Raw genomic sequence first — 17,325 nt, 5'->3', positions numbered from 1 at the left:
AAAGTGAAGCCAATATGTAGAGTAAAGCTGAGCATGCTAATATTTTACAACCACGTTAATGGATAGGCTTCCGTTTTTACTAGTGGACTGTAAAAACGTTTAACCTTCTGGCTGCCAGTAGAAGAACTGGACAGTGGGTTTTATTTGTCAAACCAAGGCATGGAATTTCCATCATGAATATTGCACGTGCTGCTGCTTGACTCTGCTGTCACGGAATTGAAAATAATATACAAGGTCATTTGCAAGGTTTATTGTTCCCTTCAGAAACAAAGGACTTATAGATTTTTTAATAGCCTTTGTTTCCACCGTTATGCAAACCTAAGGAAATTTCTGCCGAAATATTCTAGAAAGTATAGCAGGGATGCCAAATAGTTGCTCCAAAGGCTGCATATGGTTCTGTATTGAGCTTCTCTATTACTGAGCAGGAGGTGAATACAATTTTGTTTGAGAATGGAATGAAGTTACGTTTGCATTGTTCCTGTTGATTGAAAAGCAGGTAGGTGTGTGATAGCGCTAGAGCAATGTGGGTATATGTTAATTCAAACGCATCAAAGAAAGAATGCATACTCTGCGCCAGAGCCTGGTTTATGGTAGTGGACACAGTTTTGGGCTTAGGCTGCTGCCTTTCTAATCACGATCCTAGCCTCGATAATCGATTCACTTATAAGATAAGCAACTTCTAATTATGTGGTTAGGAGCGCTTCATACAGACTTCTGTCTCACTTGCAATTTGTTTAAATCTTTATTCATAAGGAACAACAGATGCTTTTATTAAATGTGATATACTTTATATATCTCTTACTTTTTATTACTGCTAAGTTCTGCAGCAGGATACCTGTGCAGGTAGCAGAAATACCCTGTGCTAGTGGCAAGTCTTACGCACAATGCAGCAAATCAGCTCTCCAGGACCAAGAGCTCTGAGATTTAGAGCTCATAAGCTACCAAATATCGCATTTTTTTTTTTTTTTTTTTTGGTTTTATTAAATTTAAACATTAGTTGCTTGGCTGTTGTCCTTTTCACCTAGAAAAAGTGCATAGATCAGGAGTTTTGACTCTTCCATGACTTTATTGATCTGAATGTTTTTTTAGCTTAATTACTCAAAACGTACTGAAATCGGAGGCTAGCATATCAGCTAGAAAAGTAGCATTTTTTAAAGTGGGAGTTAGAGCCCTTGTATTGGTGACAGGTTTATGTCTTAGGAATTTGGAAGACTTTATAAAGATTTTTTCCTTTGGAAAAAGGGTTGGGGTGGAAAGAAGTACCACCACTAATGAATTTCTGTGAATGGCACTGATAAATGTAGTGTTGAAACACAGCATTTGTCACAATGTAAGCTCACATGTAGTTAAAGTTCACATATACACAGCATGTTGGAAAATAAAAAAACAGGGCCAAAAATGATCCAGAAAGGTCAATCAGTTGCACAGCAAAATACAACAAAGTCTCACAGGGTGAATCCTCCTTCTCATGATCCATGTACAAGCTTTTATGTTGATATACCCTGCACTCAAAGTTATTTTGTTGTGTGAGAGTCACAACTTTTAAGGGGCTACATTTGAGATATACACTATATTACCAAAAGTATTGGAACGCTTGCCATTACACGCACATGAACTTTAATGGCATCCCAGTCTTAGTCCGTAGGGTTCAATATTATGTTGGCCCACCCTTTGCAGCTATCACAGCTTCTGTTAAGGCTGTGCACAATGTTTAGGAGTGTGTCTATGGGAATATTTGACCATTCTTCCAGAAGCGCATTTGTGAGGTCAGGCATTGATGTTGGAGAGAAGGCCTGGCTTGCAGTCTGCGCTCTAATTCATCCCAAAAGTCTTCTATATTGTGTTGAGGTCAGGTCAAGATCCTCCACCCCAAACTTGTTCATCCATGTCTTTATGGGCCTTGCTTGTGCACTGGTCCAAATCATTTGGTGGAGGGGGGGATTATGGTGTGGGGTTGTTTTTAATGGGTTGGCCTTGGCCCCTTTGTTCAGATGAAGGAAACTCTTAAAGTGGAGTTCCGGCCTATTTTGCAACTTTAGTGATTCCTGGAGTGCTCACTATGCTGAGCAACAATTGGGCATTTTAAATTTTTTTCAGGGGTCCCTTACCTTATTTTCAGGCATTTTTGATTGTACTTCCTCCTTCTCCCCCTCTGTGGCCATGGCCACCAACATCACTTCCGCCTTTGCATTGCATCTTGGGAGCTGTTTGTCATCACTCCCAGGAGGCTGGAATCAGGAAGCACTCCCAGAACACTCCCTGGAATCAGGAAGAAGGACACAGCAGATTACACTGCGGCTTCAGATGTCCACATCCAAGATGGCCGCGCTCAGACAGTAAAAGTAAGATTTTGACTAAAATCCAATACTGTACACCTTGTAAGTATGAGAATAGAGGTTCTGTAAAGGGCGATGGATTAGTATTATAGGGGTATTTTTAGTTAAAAAAGGTATTTGAGGCTGGAACTCTGCTTTAAGTCGTCAGCATACCAAGACATTTTGGACAGTTTCATGCTCCCAACTTTGTGGAATCAGTTTGGGGATGGCCCCTTCCTGTTCCAACATGACTGCGCACCAGTGCACCAAAGCAAGGTAGACAGTAAACAATGTTTTATAACAGTAACAAACACTGATAACATAATTGTCCTCAAGATAATTTTTTTTTTTTTTACAAGTGTATCTAAACTGTTAAACTATTAAATTAGACTGTCTGGATCCTTAATTCTACATACATTTATCCATGTTCTGCTTTAAATGTTAAATCGGAGAGAGATGAGAGCATCTTTAAATGCTATCTTGTTGTGGGTTAATTTAATGTTATGCATTCCCTTTTACTTTTTTTTTTTTTTTTTTGATCCGCTAGCAACCCATACAAATGTTGATGTTGAATTATATTGTGGATTTCTTGTAATGCCCATCACCATGATAGAATTGCTTTAAAACCTGACCTCATTCTTTCTAACCATTTCCAAACACTAATTCTCCATATGTTATATATTCTCTGGTATCTGGGAAAGACATCAGACACAGGAAAACATTTAACTTGTATAGTCAGATAGCTATAATAATAAGAATCTTCCATGGCTATAATAATTTGTTAGCTAAATATCTATGACGTGTTACATTTTTGTAAAAAAAGCATACATCTCAGAAAAGAGGCTGAATGAGCTTTGTTTGACAGTTCTATTTTTTTCTTTCTAATTTAGAGCAAACCTTGTCAGAACACATTTTTATTCATTTAAATGAGGTCTATATGTTAAAATATATTGTCAACTAAGTCCAGGCATTTGTTTAGATCAGTGTTTCTTATCCTTTTTTCAGCCAAGGCACCCTTTATAATTATGCACAATCTTGAGGCACAACTTTCTAAAATGTAAAAATCTAAACTACTATTTTTATATATCACAGCAGCATTGACATATAGCACGTAGGCTACCCAAAACTAGAGGTGATTTATTCCTCCACCTTTGCAAATGAGTACTGACTAGTAGTCTAAAATGTCTCTACACCTTCACTTTCTCTTCTTCTCTGCTAAAATGACCCCAGTTCTGACAGAGAGGGGTAAGGGAGAGGCAAACAAGATTGCTGTGCAGGCGCCCGACTGCCCCTTATATACCTACGATGTCACTGGTTGTTAAGATGCCAGTGGTAGGCCTGCACACAGCCCAAGGTTTTATGCTGTACAATAAAATCCTGTGGTTGTGTGTAACAAAAAGACAGGCTTCATCCACTTAATGGCTCATTGACAATTTTTTGGCAAATTATGGCAATTTTTAGGCCTTTTGCCAAAGCATCCCTGAATAATCCAGAAGGCACCCCAGGGTGCCAAAAAAGACTGGTTTAGATGACCATATAGAAGTACAAAGAATTCAGCTAACTGCTTTGGATTGTTCTCACTTTGCTATACAGTATCTCACAAAAGTGAGGACACCCCTCACATTTTTGTAAATATTTTATTATATCTTTGTGACAACACTGAAGAAATGACACTTTGCTACAATGTAAAGTAGTGAGTGTACAGCTTGTATAACAGTGTAAATTTGCTGTCCCCTCAAAATAACTCAACACACAGACATTAATTATTATCTAAACAGCTGGCAACAAAATTGAGTACACCCCTAAGTGAAAATGTCCAAATTGGGCCCAAAGTGTCCTTTTGTGTGGCCACCATTATTTTCCAGCACTGCCTTAACCCTCTTGGACATGGAGTTCACCAGAGCTTCAAAGGTTGCCACTGGAGTCCTCTTCCACTCCTCCATGACGAGATCACGGAGGTGGTGGATGTTAGAGACCTTGTGCTCCTCCACCTTCCATTTGAGGATGCACCACAGATGCTCAATAGGGTTTAGGTCTGGAGACATGCTTGGCCAGTCCATCACCTTTACTCTCAGCTTCTTTAGCAAGACAGTGGTTGTCTTGGAGGTGTGTTTGGGGTCATTATCATGTTGGAATACTGCCCTGCGGCCCAGTCTCCGAAGGGAGTGGATCATGCCCTGCTTCGGTATGTCACAGTACATGTTGGCATTCAAACTTCCCTCAATGAACTGTAGCTCCTCAATGCCAGCAGCACTCATGCAGCCCCAGACCATGACACTTCCACCACCATGCTTGACTCTAGGCAAGACACACTTGTCTTTGTACTCCTCACCTGGTTTCCTCGACACACGCTTAACACCATCTCAACCAAATAAGTTTATCTTGGTCTCATCAGACCACAGGACATGGTTCCAGTAATCCATGTCCTTAGTCTGCTTGTCTTCAGCAAACTGTTTGCGGGCTTTTTTGTGCATCATCTTAAGAAGAGGCTTCCTTTTGGGATGACAGCCATGCAGACCAATTTGATACAGTGGTCTGAGCACTGACAGGCTGACCCCCACCCCTTCAACCTCTGCAGCAATGCTGGCAGTACTCATACATCTATTTCCCAAAGAAAATCTCTGGATATGACGCTGAGCATGTGCACTCAACTTCTTTGGTCGACCATGGCGAGGCCTTTTCTGAGTGGAACTTGTCCTGTTAAACCACTGTATGGTCTTTGCCACCATGCTGCAGCTCAGTTTCAGGGTCTCGGTAATCATCTTATAGCCTAGGCCATCTTTATATAGAGCTACAATTCTTTTTTACAGATCCTCAGATAATTCTTTGCCATGAGGTGCCATGTTGGAACTTCCAGTAACCAGTATGAGAAAGTGAGAGCGATAACACCAAATTTACCACACCTACTCCCTATTCACATCTGAGACCTTGTAACACTAACGAGTCACATGACATGGGGAGGGAAAATGGCTAATTGGGCCCAATTTGGACATTTTCACTTAGCGGTGTACTCACTTTTCTTGCCAGCGGTTTAGACATTAATGGCTGTGTGTTGAGTTATTTTGAGGGGACAGCAAATGTACACTATAATACAAGCTGTACACTTACTACTTTACATTGTAGCAAAGTGTAATTTCTTCAGTGTTGTCACATGAAAAGATATAATAAAATATTTACAAAAATACGAGGGGTGTACTCACTTTGTAAGATACTGTATGTCATCTTTCAGGGAGGAATCCTGCGGAATATTTTTGCAAGTCTCCATATCAAACTTAAAAAATCTGCAGGGGATGGAATAATTATTTTCCCCACTGTACACTGCCATAACAATTACAATTATAATCTGCCAAGGTTTTATGTAGTATTTGTATCCAGGTTTATATTCTGGGGTCCACAGCTTATCCCACACCTTTTTGCTTTTATTGTCACATCGTTGTCTGAGATTATGCATGCCAGTTTTTAAAGATGTTGCCATTTTATATGTTCCAGATGACTGACTATATTTCCGTTTTATGCCTACAGTGATCTCAGCATGAACAACATTACCAAACTTCCCTCTGGTGCCTTACATAACCTGCACTACCTTGAGGAATTGTAAGTATGTTCTCTAAAGTTACTGGGCAGTGTGAGCCCTTGCTCTTGTCTTTGCTGTGGGAACCAGATAGAACATTTCATAAACTGTCAGCACTAACAGATTTACATGACACATGGGAAACATTCCTTTAAAAATAATCATTTCTGGTGATTTGTAGGGAAAAAGTATGGAAAGGACAAGGATATAGATTTTTTTGCAAAGGGCTCAACGATAAAAATATAGTTATACATAAGCTGGAAAGCTTCTTGGAAATACTTATGCAGCAGGATATTAAAAATTTCAGTACTTGGTCATGTTTATTAAAATAGACAGTAAAGTTATAATGAAAAACTGTTGTTTGGGTTTGATTGTGTCAGAAACGATGAAGAAAAAGTTTTATGACAGCATTACTCAAACTAATTGCTTTTAATAAAGACTTTTCTCTCTATAAACGTGATTTCTGTAGAGCCCCATGCTAATTTTATATAGACTTGAACAGTTTGGGGTTGATTTACTAAAAAAAAAGTGCGAAATCTGGTACAGCTCTGCATAGAAACCAATCAGCTTCCAGGTTTTTTTTTTTGTCAAAGCTTAATTGAACAAGCTGATTGGCTATCATGCACAGCTACACCAGATTTTGTTTTCTCCAGTTTTAGTAAATCAACTACTTTGTATTTAAAAATGATAAACTGTATAGTACTGTATATGAATCATAATAAATATCTGCAAATTTGCGTGTGTGTGTGTATATATATATATATATATATATATATACAATATTTTGTCATGTATGTAAAATGCTAATGCAAAGTTGTGAAGTTTTTAATTAGCTCAAGTATTAAAGGATAAGTTACAAAAAAGCAGGGGTAGCTGCAGCACTTAGTTTTACATGTTACACCCTGAATAACATATTACGGTGAACTTATCCTTTAAACGTGTATCATTTCACCCTGATGATGAAAATTGAACATTAACCTTTAGGCCCCGTTCACATACAAGCGACGCTACTTCGCACCGCGACCTCGGAGCGGCCGCCACGGACTTCATAACATTGAAGTCTATGGCGGTCGCCTCCTGGTCGCCCCAAAGAAGCTCCGGACCCTTTTTCTAAGTCGGAGCGACTTGTGTTGCTCCTATTAGAACGGGTCCGCAGCTTCCCTATGGGAGGCGACCTATGGCGACCTGTGAGGCGACCAGGTCGCCTCACAGGTCGCCTTAGTGTGAACGGGGACTTAGTATTTTCTCTTTCTTAGCTGACATTATTTGCTAAATATTTTAATATTATGTACTTTTGTATGATAGAAAATGAGTAAATGCTTGGATTTAAACCATCTATCCCTACAGCTTTAAATCTGACTTAAGTAAGAGTTAAACTTTCACAACAGAGTTTTCCTGATGTTCATAACTTCTAACTTGAGAACCATTAATCATTTTTTTAAGCTGATAAATTCTTTGTGCCTAATACTAGTGATGCCCATAAACCACACTAAATGAAAGACAGGGATATTCCAGACAGCTTTAGCAGATCTCTTTAGAGGTTTATATCTTTATATTAAAGTGGAAGTAAAGTTTGATACAATTAAGGTAAAAAATGATGCTTCCCCCTGCTCATATCCATGCTGCCTACCTTTTTTTTTAACTGGTTAGTGTGCCTTTCAGTTTTAGTGTGGTCACATGATCAGAAAGCTGTGGCTCCACTGTGTCAACGAGTGGTTGGACAATCTCTCTAAATTCTTGGAGCCATGACATCACCTACCAGCTTCCATTGCCCCTCCCCCCATTGTTGGTGTTCCCTCCCATCAGCCGCACTAACATAGGGGAGCTGCAGCATAAAGATTATGTGACTGCACTAAGACTGACCCTACATTATACAGTTTTCTTGTACAATTTTCCTTTACATTTACCAAAACCATATAATACAAGGTGAAACCTAAACACTTTGTATGCAGTCAGACAGGCCATTGCACTACATAGTTGAAGGCAAATCTACAGTGTATGGCCAGCTTTAAGCTGATAATTAAATGCATTTACAAAGAATTGTTTTACAAGCAGAAAGCCATCATAGGTATGAGGAGGGAGAAAGCAATGTTTTTTCTTTTACCTAAATTGTATTAGCCTTTACTACCACTTCAAAGCATGGGACTTACAGCCAAACAGCAAGAAAATGGGGATTTGTTTTCCTTCATTGCAAGAAGTAGTCCAGTACCTAGCAAATTACTCTTCCTAAATATAAGTTTTGTGGTAGGGAATTTTATCTTTTAATGCAGGTATGTCTTGTATTTCAACATCTTTACAATGCACCACGATATTCTGTTTAAAATGGTTAAAATGTATGTACTTTCATAAGGGAAACATACTGACTACATCCAGTATCTCATAAAAGTGAGTACACCCCTCACTGAAAATTTGCTGTCCCCTCAAAATAACTCAACACGCAGGCATGATTTTTTAAACCGCTGGCAAAAGTGAGTACACCCCTAAGTAAAAATGTCCAAATTGGGCCCAATTAGCCATTTGCCCTCCCCAGCGTCATGTGACCTGTTAGTGTTACAAGGTTTCAGGTGTGAATGGGCAGCAGGTGTGTTAAATTTGGTGTTATCACTCTCACTCTCTCATACTGGTCACTGGAAGTTCAACATGGCACCTCATGGCAAAGAACTCTCTGAGGATCTGAAAAAAAGAATTGTTGCTCTACAAAAAGATAGCCTAGGCTATAAGAAGTTTGCCAAGACCCTGAAACTGAACTGCAGCATGGTGGCCAAGACAGTACAGCAGTTTAACAGGACAAGCTCCACCCAGAACAGGCCTCGCCATGGTCGACCAAAGAAGTTGAGTGCACGTGCTCAGCTTCATATCTAGAGACTGTCTTTGGGAAATAGATGTATGAGTGCTGCCAGAATTGCTGCAGAGGTTAAAGGGCTGGGGGGCCAGTCTGTCAGTGCTCAGACCTTATGCTGCACACTGCATCAAATTGGTCTGCATGGCTGTTGTCCCAGAAGGAAGCCTCTTCTAAAGATAACGCACAAGAAAGCCACAGTTTACTGAAGACAAGCAGACTAAGGAGATGGATTACTATAATTATATTCCAACATGATAACGACCCCAAACACACCTCCAAGATGAACACTGCCTTGCTAAAGAAGCTGAGGGTAAATGTGATGGACTGGCCAAGCATGTCTCCAGATCTAAACCCTACTGAGCATCTGTGGGGCATCCTGAAACGGAAGGTGGAGGAGCGCAAGGTCTCTAATATCCACCAGCTCCGTGATCTCGTCATGGAGGAGTTAAAGAGGACTCTAAGGGCAACCTGTGAAGCTCTGGTGAACTCCATGCCCAAAGGGTTAAGGCAGTGCTGGAAAATAATGGTGGCTACATAAAATATTGACACTTTGGGCCCAATTTGGACTTTTTCACTTAGGGGTGCACTCATTTTTGTTGCCAGCGGTTTAGACATTAATGGCTGAGTGTTGAATTATTTTGAGGGGACAGCAAATTTACACTGTTATACAAGCTGTACACTCACTACGTTACATTGTAGCAAAGTGTAATTTCTTTTGTGTTGTCACATGAAAAGATATAATAACATATTTACAAAAATGTGATGGTTGTACTCACTTTTGTGAGATACTGTATATTAAGTGTGTATATTAACCACTTGACCTCCGGAAGATGTACCCCCTTCATGACCAGGCTATTTTTTGGGATACGGCACTGCGTTACTTTAACTGACAGTTGCGTGGTTGTTTGACACTGTACCCAAAAACAATGTATTTTTCCCACAAATAGAGCTTTCTTTTGGTGGTATTTATTCATCTCTGCATTTTATATTTTTTGCACTATAAACAAAAAATGTTTGAAATAAACAATTTTGGAAAAAAAAAACATTTGTTACTTTCTGCTATAAAACATATCCAATAACAAAAATTTAAAAAAATCTAACTGCTTCATCAATTTTGGGCAATATGCATTCTGCTACATACTTTTGGTGAAAAAAAAAAATCCCAATAAGCATATTTTGATTGGTATTTGATTAGTATTTTTATTTATTTTACTCTGATGAGCGACTTATAGCAGTACTGCGATATTGTGGCAGACATTCTGACACTGACACTTTTACACTTTTTGGAGACCAGTGACATCAATACAGTGATCAGTGCTAAAAATATGCACTGTCACTGTACTAATGACACTGGCTGGCAAGGGGTTAACATGAGGGGCGATCAAAGGGTTAATTGTGTGCTTAGCCAATGTTTGTCTATACTGTGGGAGATGCTTTTACTAGGGGAAGAAATGGAATTTGTTCCTGTCCCACTGACAAAATGGCAATCTGCCTTGTTTACATAGGGAGATTGAAGTTCTGTCTTTCTGGCTGACGATTGGCGGGTCGTAAGCCAGACATAGACATTGAGTCCGCGGTACCCGACGATCGCCTCCAGCTTTGTATAATCACTGCAGAAGCAAGCCACGGGTGGTGCGCATTCGTGCCTCCTACTGGAAGTGCAGGATAGCTTATATATACGTGAACCTGCGTACAGCTGCTGCAGTCACTAAGTAGTTAAAGGAGTTGTAGAGTCAGAAGGTTTCTATGCATTAAGATAAAAAACCTTCTGGGTGTAGCAGCCTCCCCAGAACCCCCTAATACCTACCTGAGCCCCATCTGTATCCAGCAATGTCCACAAGTCCCTCGGCCATCCGGGACTCTCCCTCCTGATTGGCTGAGACACAGCCGCGGCCCCATTGACTCCCGCAGCTGTCAATCAAAGTCAGTTAGCCAATCAGGAGAGAGATGGGGTGGGGCCGAATGGCAGCTTCGTGTCTAAATGGACACATGGACCTGCAGCTTGGCTCAGGTTCCCCCCATAGCAAGCTGCTTGCTGTGGGGGCACTAGATATGAGGAAGGGGCCAGAAGCAGCGAAGAGAGACCCGAGAAGAGGAGGAGACGGGCTGCTCTGTGCAAAACCAACTGCACAGAGGAAGTGAGTTTATTAAAAAAAAAAAAAAATGAGACTTTACAATCACTTTAAGAGATGGCATTCTTTTTTTCATTTGCTCAACATTTACCTTTAGAAAAGTAAAAAAAAAAGAAAAGAAAACCCACAACAGCTATTGCATTTAACAGAGCAGTTTATAACTGCCAGTAAATAACAGTCTGAGAGTGAAATTATTTAGATATAGTTCGTATGATTGTTTTATGTAAGAAATATCCTTGAGACTTGTTCCTCCCCTGTCAAGTTTTTGAGAAATGATAGCACATAAGGTTGAATAAACACACAATTATAGATGAAGCCATGACTTATTTTCTGCTGCACTGATAGAGATAATGTGCTTCTAGCATGTAGATCAACAGATGTGTCTAATTTGGAGTGCTTGTAACTTTGCTTTAACTAGGTAGAAGAAATAATGCACATGCTTTCCCTGGCTTAGGGAAATACATTAAAAGCAAGTTGCACATTTCACCAGACACCAGTGTTTTAGGTCAGAAATTGTGTTTTACCCAATATAATTTTAACATTTTTTTCAATATATATATCCCTCTCTATTTCGACATGCTGCCACTCAAAACTGGCAAAATGCTGTGCATGCTGAAAAAGGAGAAATTGTAGAAGTCCAGATAGACAGCTGAATATACATTTGAAAGAAAATTATGTATGCATATACACTGTGGAGTGTATTTGTAATTATTTTCACACAAGATTCACACAACTTTCATATTTTTGTCCAAATTAATCCAATTAAAAAAAATAAGTGTGTCTTGGCTAAAAACTGTGTGAATTTTGTATGAAAATGTGTGCTTATGTTAGATCTGTATGATTAATCGTTAGAAGATCCCGATCTCGAGTCAACCCCCCACATGATCTTAATCCACACATTTCTACGATTCCGCCAATTGTATTTACAAGGACAGGAGAGAATCATATGATAAACAAATTTGGTGTAGCGCTTTACATAAATGAAAAAAAAGTTCATGTGTTAGATAAAAAGTCCTATGTGTAACCAGCTGCCAAGAACTGACAATCCTTTCTTGATTCAAAAGCCCACTGTGACAGTGTGATGTGTCAAAACACTCACCAGAGAGCGAATAATATCCAGCATTCAGTTATAAACGCTTGCACCAAAAAATGTTGTATAGTGTTCCTTACCTGTGATAGCCCTCCACTATTCTCTACACTCACCAGATGGTAAGCCATTGCCATAGAACCTGGTGACATCATATCCAGAACTGTAGGGGGTTAAGAGGTCTTCACGAGGAACCGGCGATAGATGGCCTATTAGGTGGATCCCTTGAGAACAGGCATGCGCACGAAACACGCCCAGAGGGGCCTACATGCTGACGTCATTGCTGCTGCTACCTCATGGTAGGAGCGATGGCCATCTATTGCCGGTTCCTCACAAAAGCCTCTTAACCCCCTACAGTTCTGGATATGATGTCACCAGGTTCTATGGCAATGGCTCAAAGCTTGTAATGGCTTACCGTCTGGTGAGTGTATAGAATGGTGGAGGGTTATCACAGGTAAGGAGCTGCACTTTGGACATAAGTGTTTATAATTGAATGCTGGATATTATTCACTCACTGGTGAGTGTTTTGACACATAGCACTGTCACAGTGGGCTTTTAAATCAAGAAAGGATCATCAGTTGTGCGACTGAGAGTGTTGTGCGTCTGACCAGGCTGTGCGACTGAGAGTGTTGTGCGACTGACTGGGCTGTGCGACTGAGAGTGTTGTGCGACTGAGAGTGTTGTGCGTCTGACCGGGCTGTGCAACTGAGAGTGTTGTGCGACTGAGAGTGTAGTGCAACTGAGAGTGTTGTGCATCTGACCGGGCTGTGCGACTGAGAGTGTTGTGCGACTGAGAGTGCTGTGTGACTGAGAGTGTTGTGCAACTGACCAGGCTGTGCGATTGTGAGTGTTGTGCGACTGAGTGTCAAGTGAGTGTAGCGGAGTACCAGAGGGTGAGAAGGTAGATTTAGGAAGCCAGGAAACAGCCACACAGGACAGACTTTAATTACTAAATCCCCATTAGATTAGATTAGTAGGTACAATGCCCGGCGGGTGTGGAGATGCGACTCGGTGTACATCTTGTGGTATGTATGCGTTCCTCGATCATGCGATCGAGGGCGAATAAAAATGCGCAAAATGTAAGCACATTGCTTCCCTGGAAGCTCAGGTCCTGAATCTAGGGAGGCAGCTGGCAACACTGAGCCAAATGTCCATACCGAAGGAGAGCCAGGATCGTACCAGTCAGGCACAGGCAGGGGCATGCACAGAGGTGGGCGGAGTATTGGAGGTGCAGGCATCAGAGCAGAGTAGAGGGGTGACAGTTAGGAGGGGTAGAAGGGGACAAGGCAAGGAGGCTGGTCCTGGGCTGGAGCACCCCAATAAATACGCCCCGTTGCGTGATGTTGGGGAAACCAGTCAAGGACCGGCATTGCTGGAGCAGAGCGACGCCCCTAGCTGCCAGGGGAAGAACTCCTCCAGTGAGGTCGGGAGAAAGGGAAAGGAAAGACAGGTGCTGGTGGTAGGGGACTCAATTATTAGAAGGACAGACAGTGCAATCTGCCACAAAGACCGTGTGCGCCTGTTGTTTACCGGGCGCTCGGGTTCGGCACATCGCGGATCGGGTGGACAGATTACTGGGTGGGGCTGGGGAAGACCCAGCTGTCATGGTACAAGTGGGTACCAATGACATAGGCAGAGGAAGATGGAGAGTCCTAAATGATTTCAGGGACTTAGGAGCTAAGTTGAGGACTAGGACCTCCAAGGTAGTATTTTCAGAAATACTACCTGTACCTCGAGCCACACCAGAGAGGCAGCGGGAGATTAGGGAAGTTAACAAGTGGCTGAGGAGCTGGTGTAGTAAGGAGGGTTTCGGGTTCCTGGAGAACTGGGCGGACCTAAATGGGGAGGGTAAAACCGTACTGGGTGAGAAGATGGCCGAAAAGTTAGAGGGGCTTTTAAACTAGGTGATGGGGGGGAGGGTATAGATGTAGAATTAGCCAGTTGAAAGCAAGATTCAGAGGGCAGAAATGGGGACATTAGCGGTAGTGTGTTCGGAGCTCCTAAACCCAGGGGGGGTATGGGGAAAAATCAAGAAAGCAGGCTAAAAACATCAAATGAGGATATATGTAACTGGTTAAAATTATTAGGCTTGCATACCAATCCCAGAAGCCTGGCTAACAAGATGGGAGAGCTGGAGCTGCTGATGTTTGAGGAGGACTTAGATTTTGTGAGGATAACTGAGACTTGGTTTGACAGCTCTCATGACTGGATTGCGACCATTCAGGGGTATTCCCTTTATCGCAGAGATAGAGAAGGTAAAAAAAGGGGAGGGGTATGTCTGTATATTAAGAACAGTATACAGGTAAATATGAGGGATGATATTAATAATGGAGCTATGGACGAGGCAGAATCCCTATGGGTAGAACTTCAAAGGGAAGGTACTGTGGGGAAGGTAATATTGGGCGTATGCTATAGGCCCCCCAACCAGAGGGAGGAGGGGGAGGCAGACCTCCTTTTACAGATAGGATTGGCAGCAAGGATGGGAAATGTCATTATAATGGGGGACTTTAATTATCCAGATATAGACTGGGTAGAAGGAACCGCGCATTCAGCCAAGGCTCGGCAGTTCATAAATGTTTTGCAGGACAATTTCATGGGTCAGATGCACCAACAAGAAACAATGCGGTACTTGACCTACTGATTACCAACAATACAGACCTGCTAACGGATATAGAAATATGGGACAACTTAGGAAACAGTGACCATAGGTCAATTAGTTTCAGTATTAATTATAGTAATAGTAAACACAAGGGCAATATAAGGACACTGAATTTCAAAAGGGCCAATTTCCCAAAACTGCGCTCTCTGCTAGAAAATATCAAATGGGATAGAACCCTGGGAATAAAGAACACGGAGGAAAAATGGGAGTGCTTCAAAAGCATACTTAACAGAGGGATTGACCAGTGCATTCCAAATGGAAATAAATTTAAAAGAGCAAAACTAAACCCTGGGTGGCTAAACTCCAACATAAAAATGCATATTAATGCTAAAGGAAAAGCCTTCAAAAATACAAGACTGAGGGGTCATTGGCAGCATTCAAGCATTACAAAGAGTGTAATAAGAAATGTAAAGACAAAATCAGGGTGGCTAAAATAGAACACGAGAGACATATAGCGGAAGAGAGTAAAAAGAACCCCAAGAAATTCTTTAAGTATATAAACAGTAAGAAAGCGAGGCCAGAACACATTGGCCCCATAAAAGACGATAAGGGAGTTTTGGCCACAGAGGACAGGGAAAAGGCGGTAGAGTTATAATTTCTTCTCTTTAGTCTTCACAAAAGAATTGGGGGGCTACACTAACCCAGCTTGTAAGGCCAAACTAAACAACACACCTGAGGAAATACCGCCATGGCTAACAGAAGATAGACTTAGAACTAAACTAGAGAAACTTAACATAAATAAATCACCGGGACCGGATGGCTTGCACCCGAGAGTTCTTAAAGAGCTCAGCCAGGTGATTGCCAGACTATTATTCTTGATCTTTAAGGATAGTTTACAGATGGGTATGGTACCAGCTGATTGGAAAAAAGCCAACGTGGTACCAATATTTAAAAAGTGGCCGAGATATATCCCGGGTAACTATAGGCCGGTCAGCCTAACATCAGTAGTCTGCAAGATTTTGGAGGGGATGTTAAGGGACCACATACAAGACTTTAGTAATGAAAATGGTATTATTAGTAGTAATCAACATGGATTCATGAAAAATCGTTCTTGCCAAACCAATCTATTAACCTTCTATGATGAAGTGAGCTGCCACCTAGATAAAGGTAAGCCTGTGGATGTGGTGTACCTGGACTTCGCAAAGGCCTATGACACCGTTCCCCACAAACGCTTACTGTTCAAATTAAGGAAGGTAGGTATGGACCATAAGGTGAGTACCTGGATAGAGAACTGGCTCCCAGGGGAGAGTGCAAAGGGTGGTGATTAATGGGAAGTACTCAGATTGGGCGGGTGTGGAAAGCGGGGTCCCCCTGGGTTCTGTCCTGGGGCTAATCCTGTTTAATTTATTCATAAATGATCTAGAGGAGGGGATATCGAGTAAAATCGTAGTATTTGCGGATGATACTAAACTAAGCAGGCCAATATCTTCTGGGCAGGATGTGGAAACCTTACAAGCGGACCTGAACAAAATAATGGGGTGGGCAACTACATGGCAGATGAGGTTTAATGTTGAAAAATGTAAAGTAATGCACCTGGGTGCCAGAAACCAGAAAGCAATCTACTCAATAGGGGGGGGAACCTCTGGGTGAGCCTAGGATGGAATAGGACCTGGGGGTACTGGTAGACAACAGGCTTGGCAGTGGCATGCAATGCCAAGCTTCTGTAAGCAAAGCCAACAGAATACTGGGATGTATAAAAAAGGGGATTCACTCCAGAAATAAAGTGATTATTCTCCCACTCTACAAGACTCTGGTCTGGCCACATCTGGAGTATGCTGTCCAGTTCTGGGCATCGGTCCTCAGGAAGGATGTGCTGGAACTGGAGAAAGTCCAGAGAAGGGCAACAAAAATAATTAGGGGAATGGAGGACATCAGCTATGAGGAAAGACTACAAGCACTGAACTTATTCTCTCTGGAGAAGAGACGATTGAGGGGGGATATGATATCAATGTACAAATATTGTACTGGCAACCCTAGCATATGGAAAAACCTATACAGAGAAAGAAACTACAACAAGACACGTGGCCACTCACTAAAACTAGAGGAAAGGCGGTTTAACCTTAAAATACGCAGGGGGTTCTTCACTGTGAGAGCAGTAAGGATGTGGAATTCTCTTCCACAAGCAGTCGTATCAGCAGGGAGCATTGATAGTTTCAAAAAACTATTAGATGGGCACCTTAAAGACCACAACATACAGGGGTATTCAATGTACGGTTAACAGCAAACACACACACACATCATAGGTTGAACTGGATGGACTGATGTCTTTTTTCAACCTCACTAACTATGTAACTATGTAACAGTTCATGGTAGTTGGTTACACATAGGACTTTGTTTATTTTTCTAAGACATGGACTTTTTTTCATTTATGGAAAGCGCTGCACCATATTTGTTCATCATATGGTCTATATTGAAGGTTGTATATTCACCTTTGTGTGTGCTAGCTGCTTTATTATTATCTTATTGCCATCTTCTTTGATTGAAGCAAAGAGTAGTATGTCTTATTTTATTGCCATCATGTTTGATAACCTAATGTTAAGGGGTTGTAAATCTTTTTAAAAAAAAAAGTTCTTCAGAATCGTGATCTTTATTCTAAGCAAAAAAATAGTGATTCTCATTTTATCCAGAATCGTGCAGCTCTATTATATTTATTTAAATTACCTGCAAACTCATTTTAATTCCTACTCATTGGATAGGTACCCAGAATTATTAGTTATTT

At 41.3% G+C, this 17,325-nt stretch overlaps 1 protein-coding gene across 1 annotated transcript in view; it reads left to right on the top strand.

Moving 5' to 3' along the window:
* LGR5 (leucine rich repeat containing G protein-coupled receptor 5) overlaps window positions 1–17,325 on the top strand; it is a 235,720-nt gene that overhangs the window by 108,980 nt on the left and 109,415 nt on the right. Inside the window, exon 2 of the mRNA XM_082252758.1 lies at window positions 5,838–5,909. Coding sequence (XP_082108884.1) covers window positions 5,838–5,909 — 72 coding nt within the window. The remainder of the gene's footprint in view (window positions 1–5,837; window positions 5,910–17,325) is intronic.

The sequence above is a fragment of the Pelophylax lessonae genome, assembly GCF_965119305.1.
Source record: "Pelophylax lessonae genome assembly, chromosome: 4".
Classification (NCBI taxonomy): domain Eukaryota; kingdom Metazoa; phylum Chordata; class Amphibia; order Anura; family Ranidae; genus Pelophylax; species Pelophylax lessonae.
The sequence above is the reverse complement of the archived record's forward strand: the minus strand, read 5'-3'. Positions and strand labels throughout refer to the sequence as shown.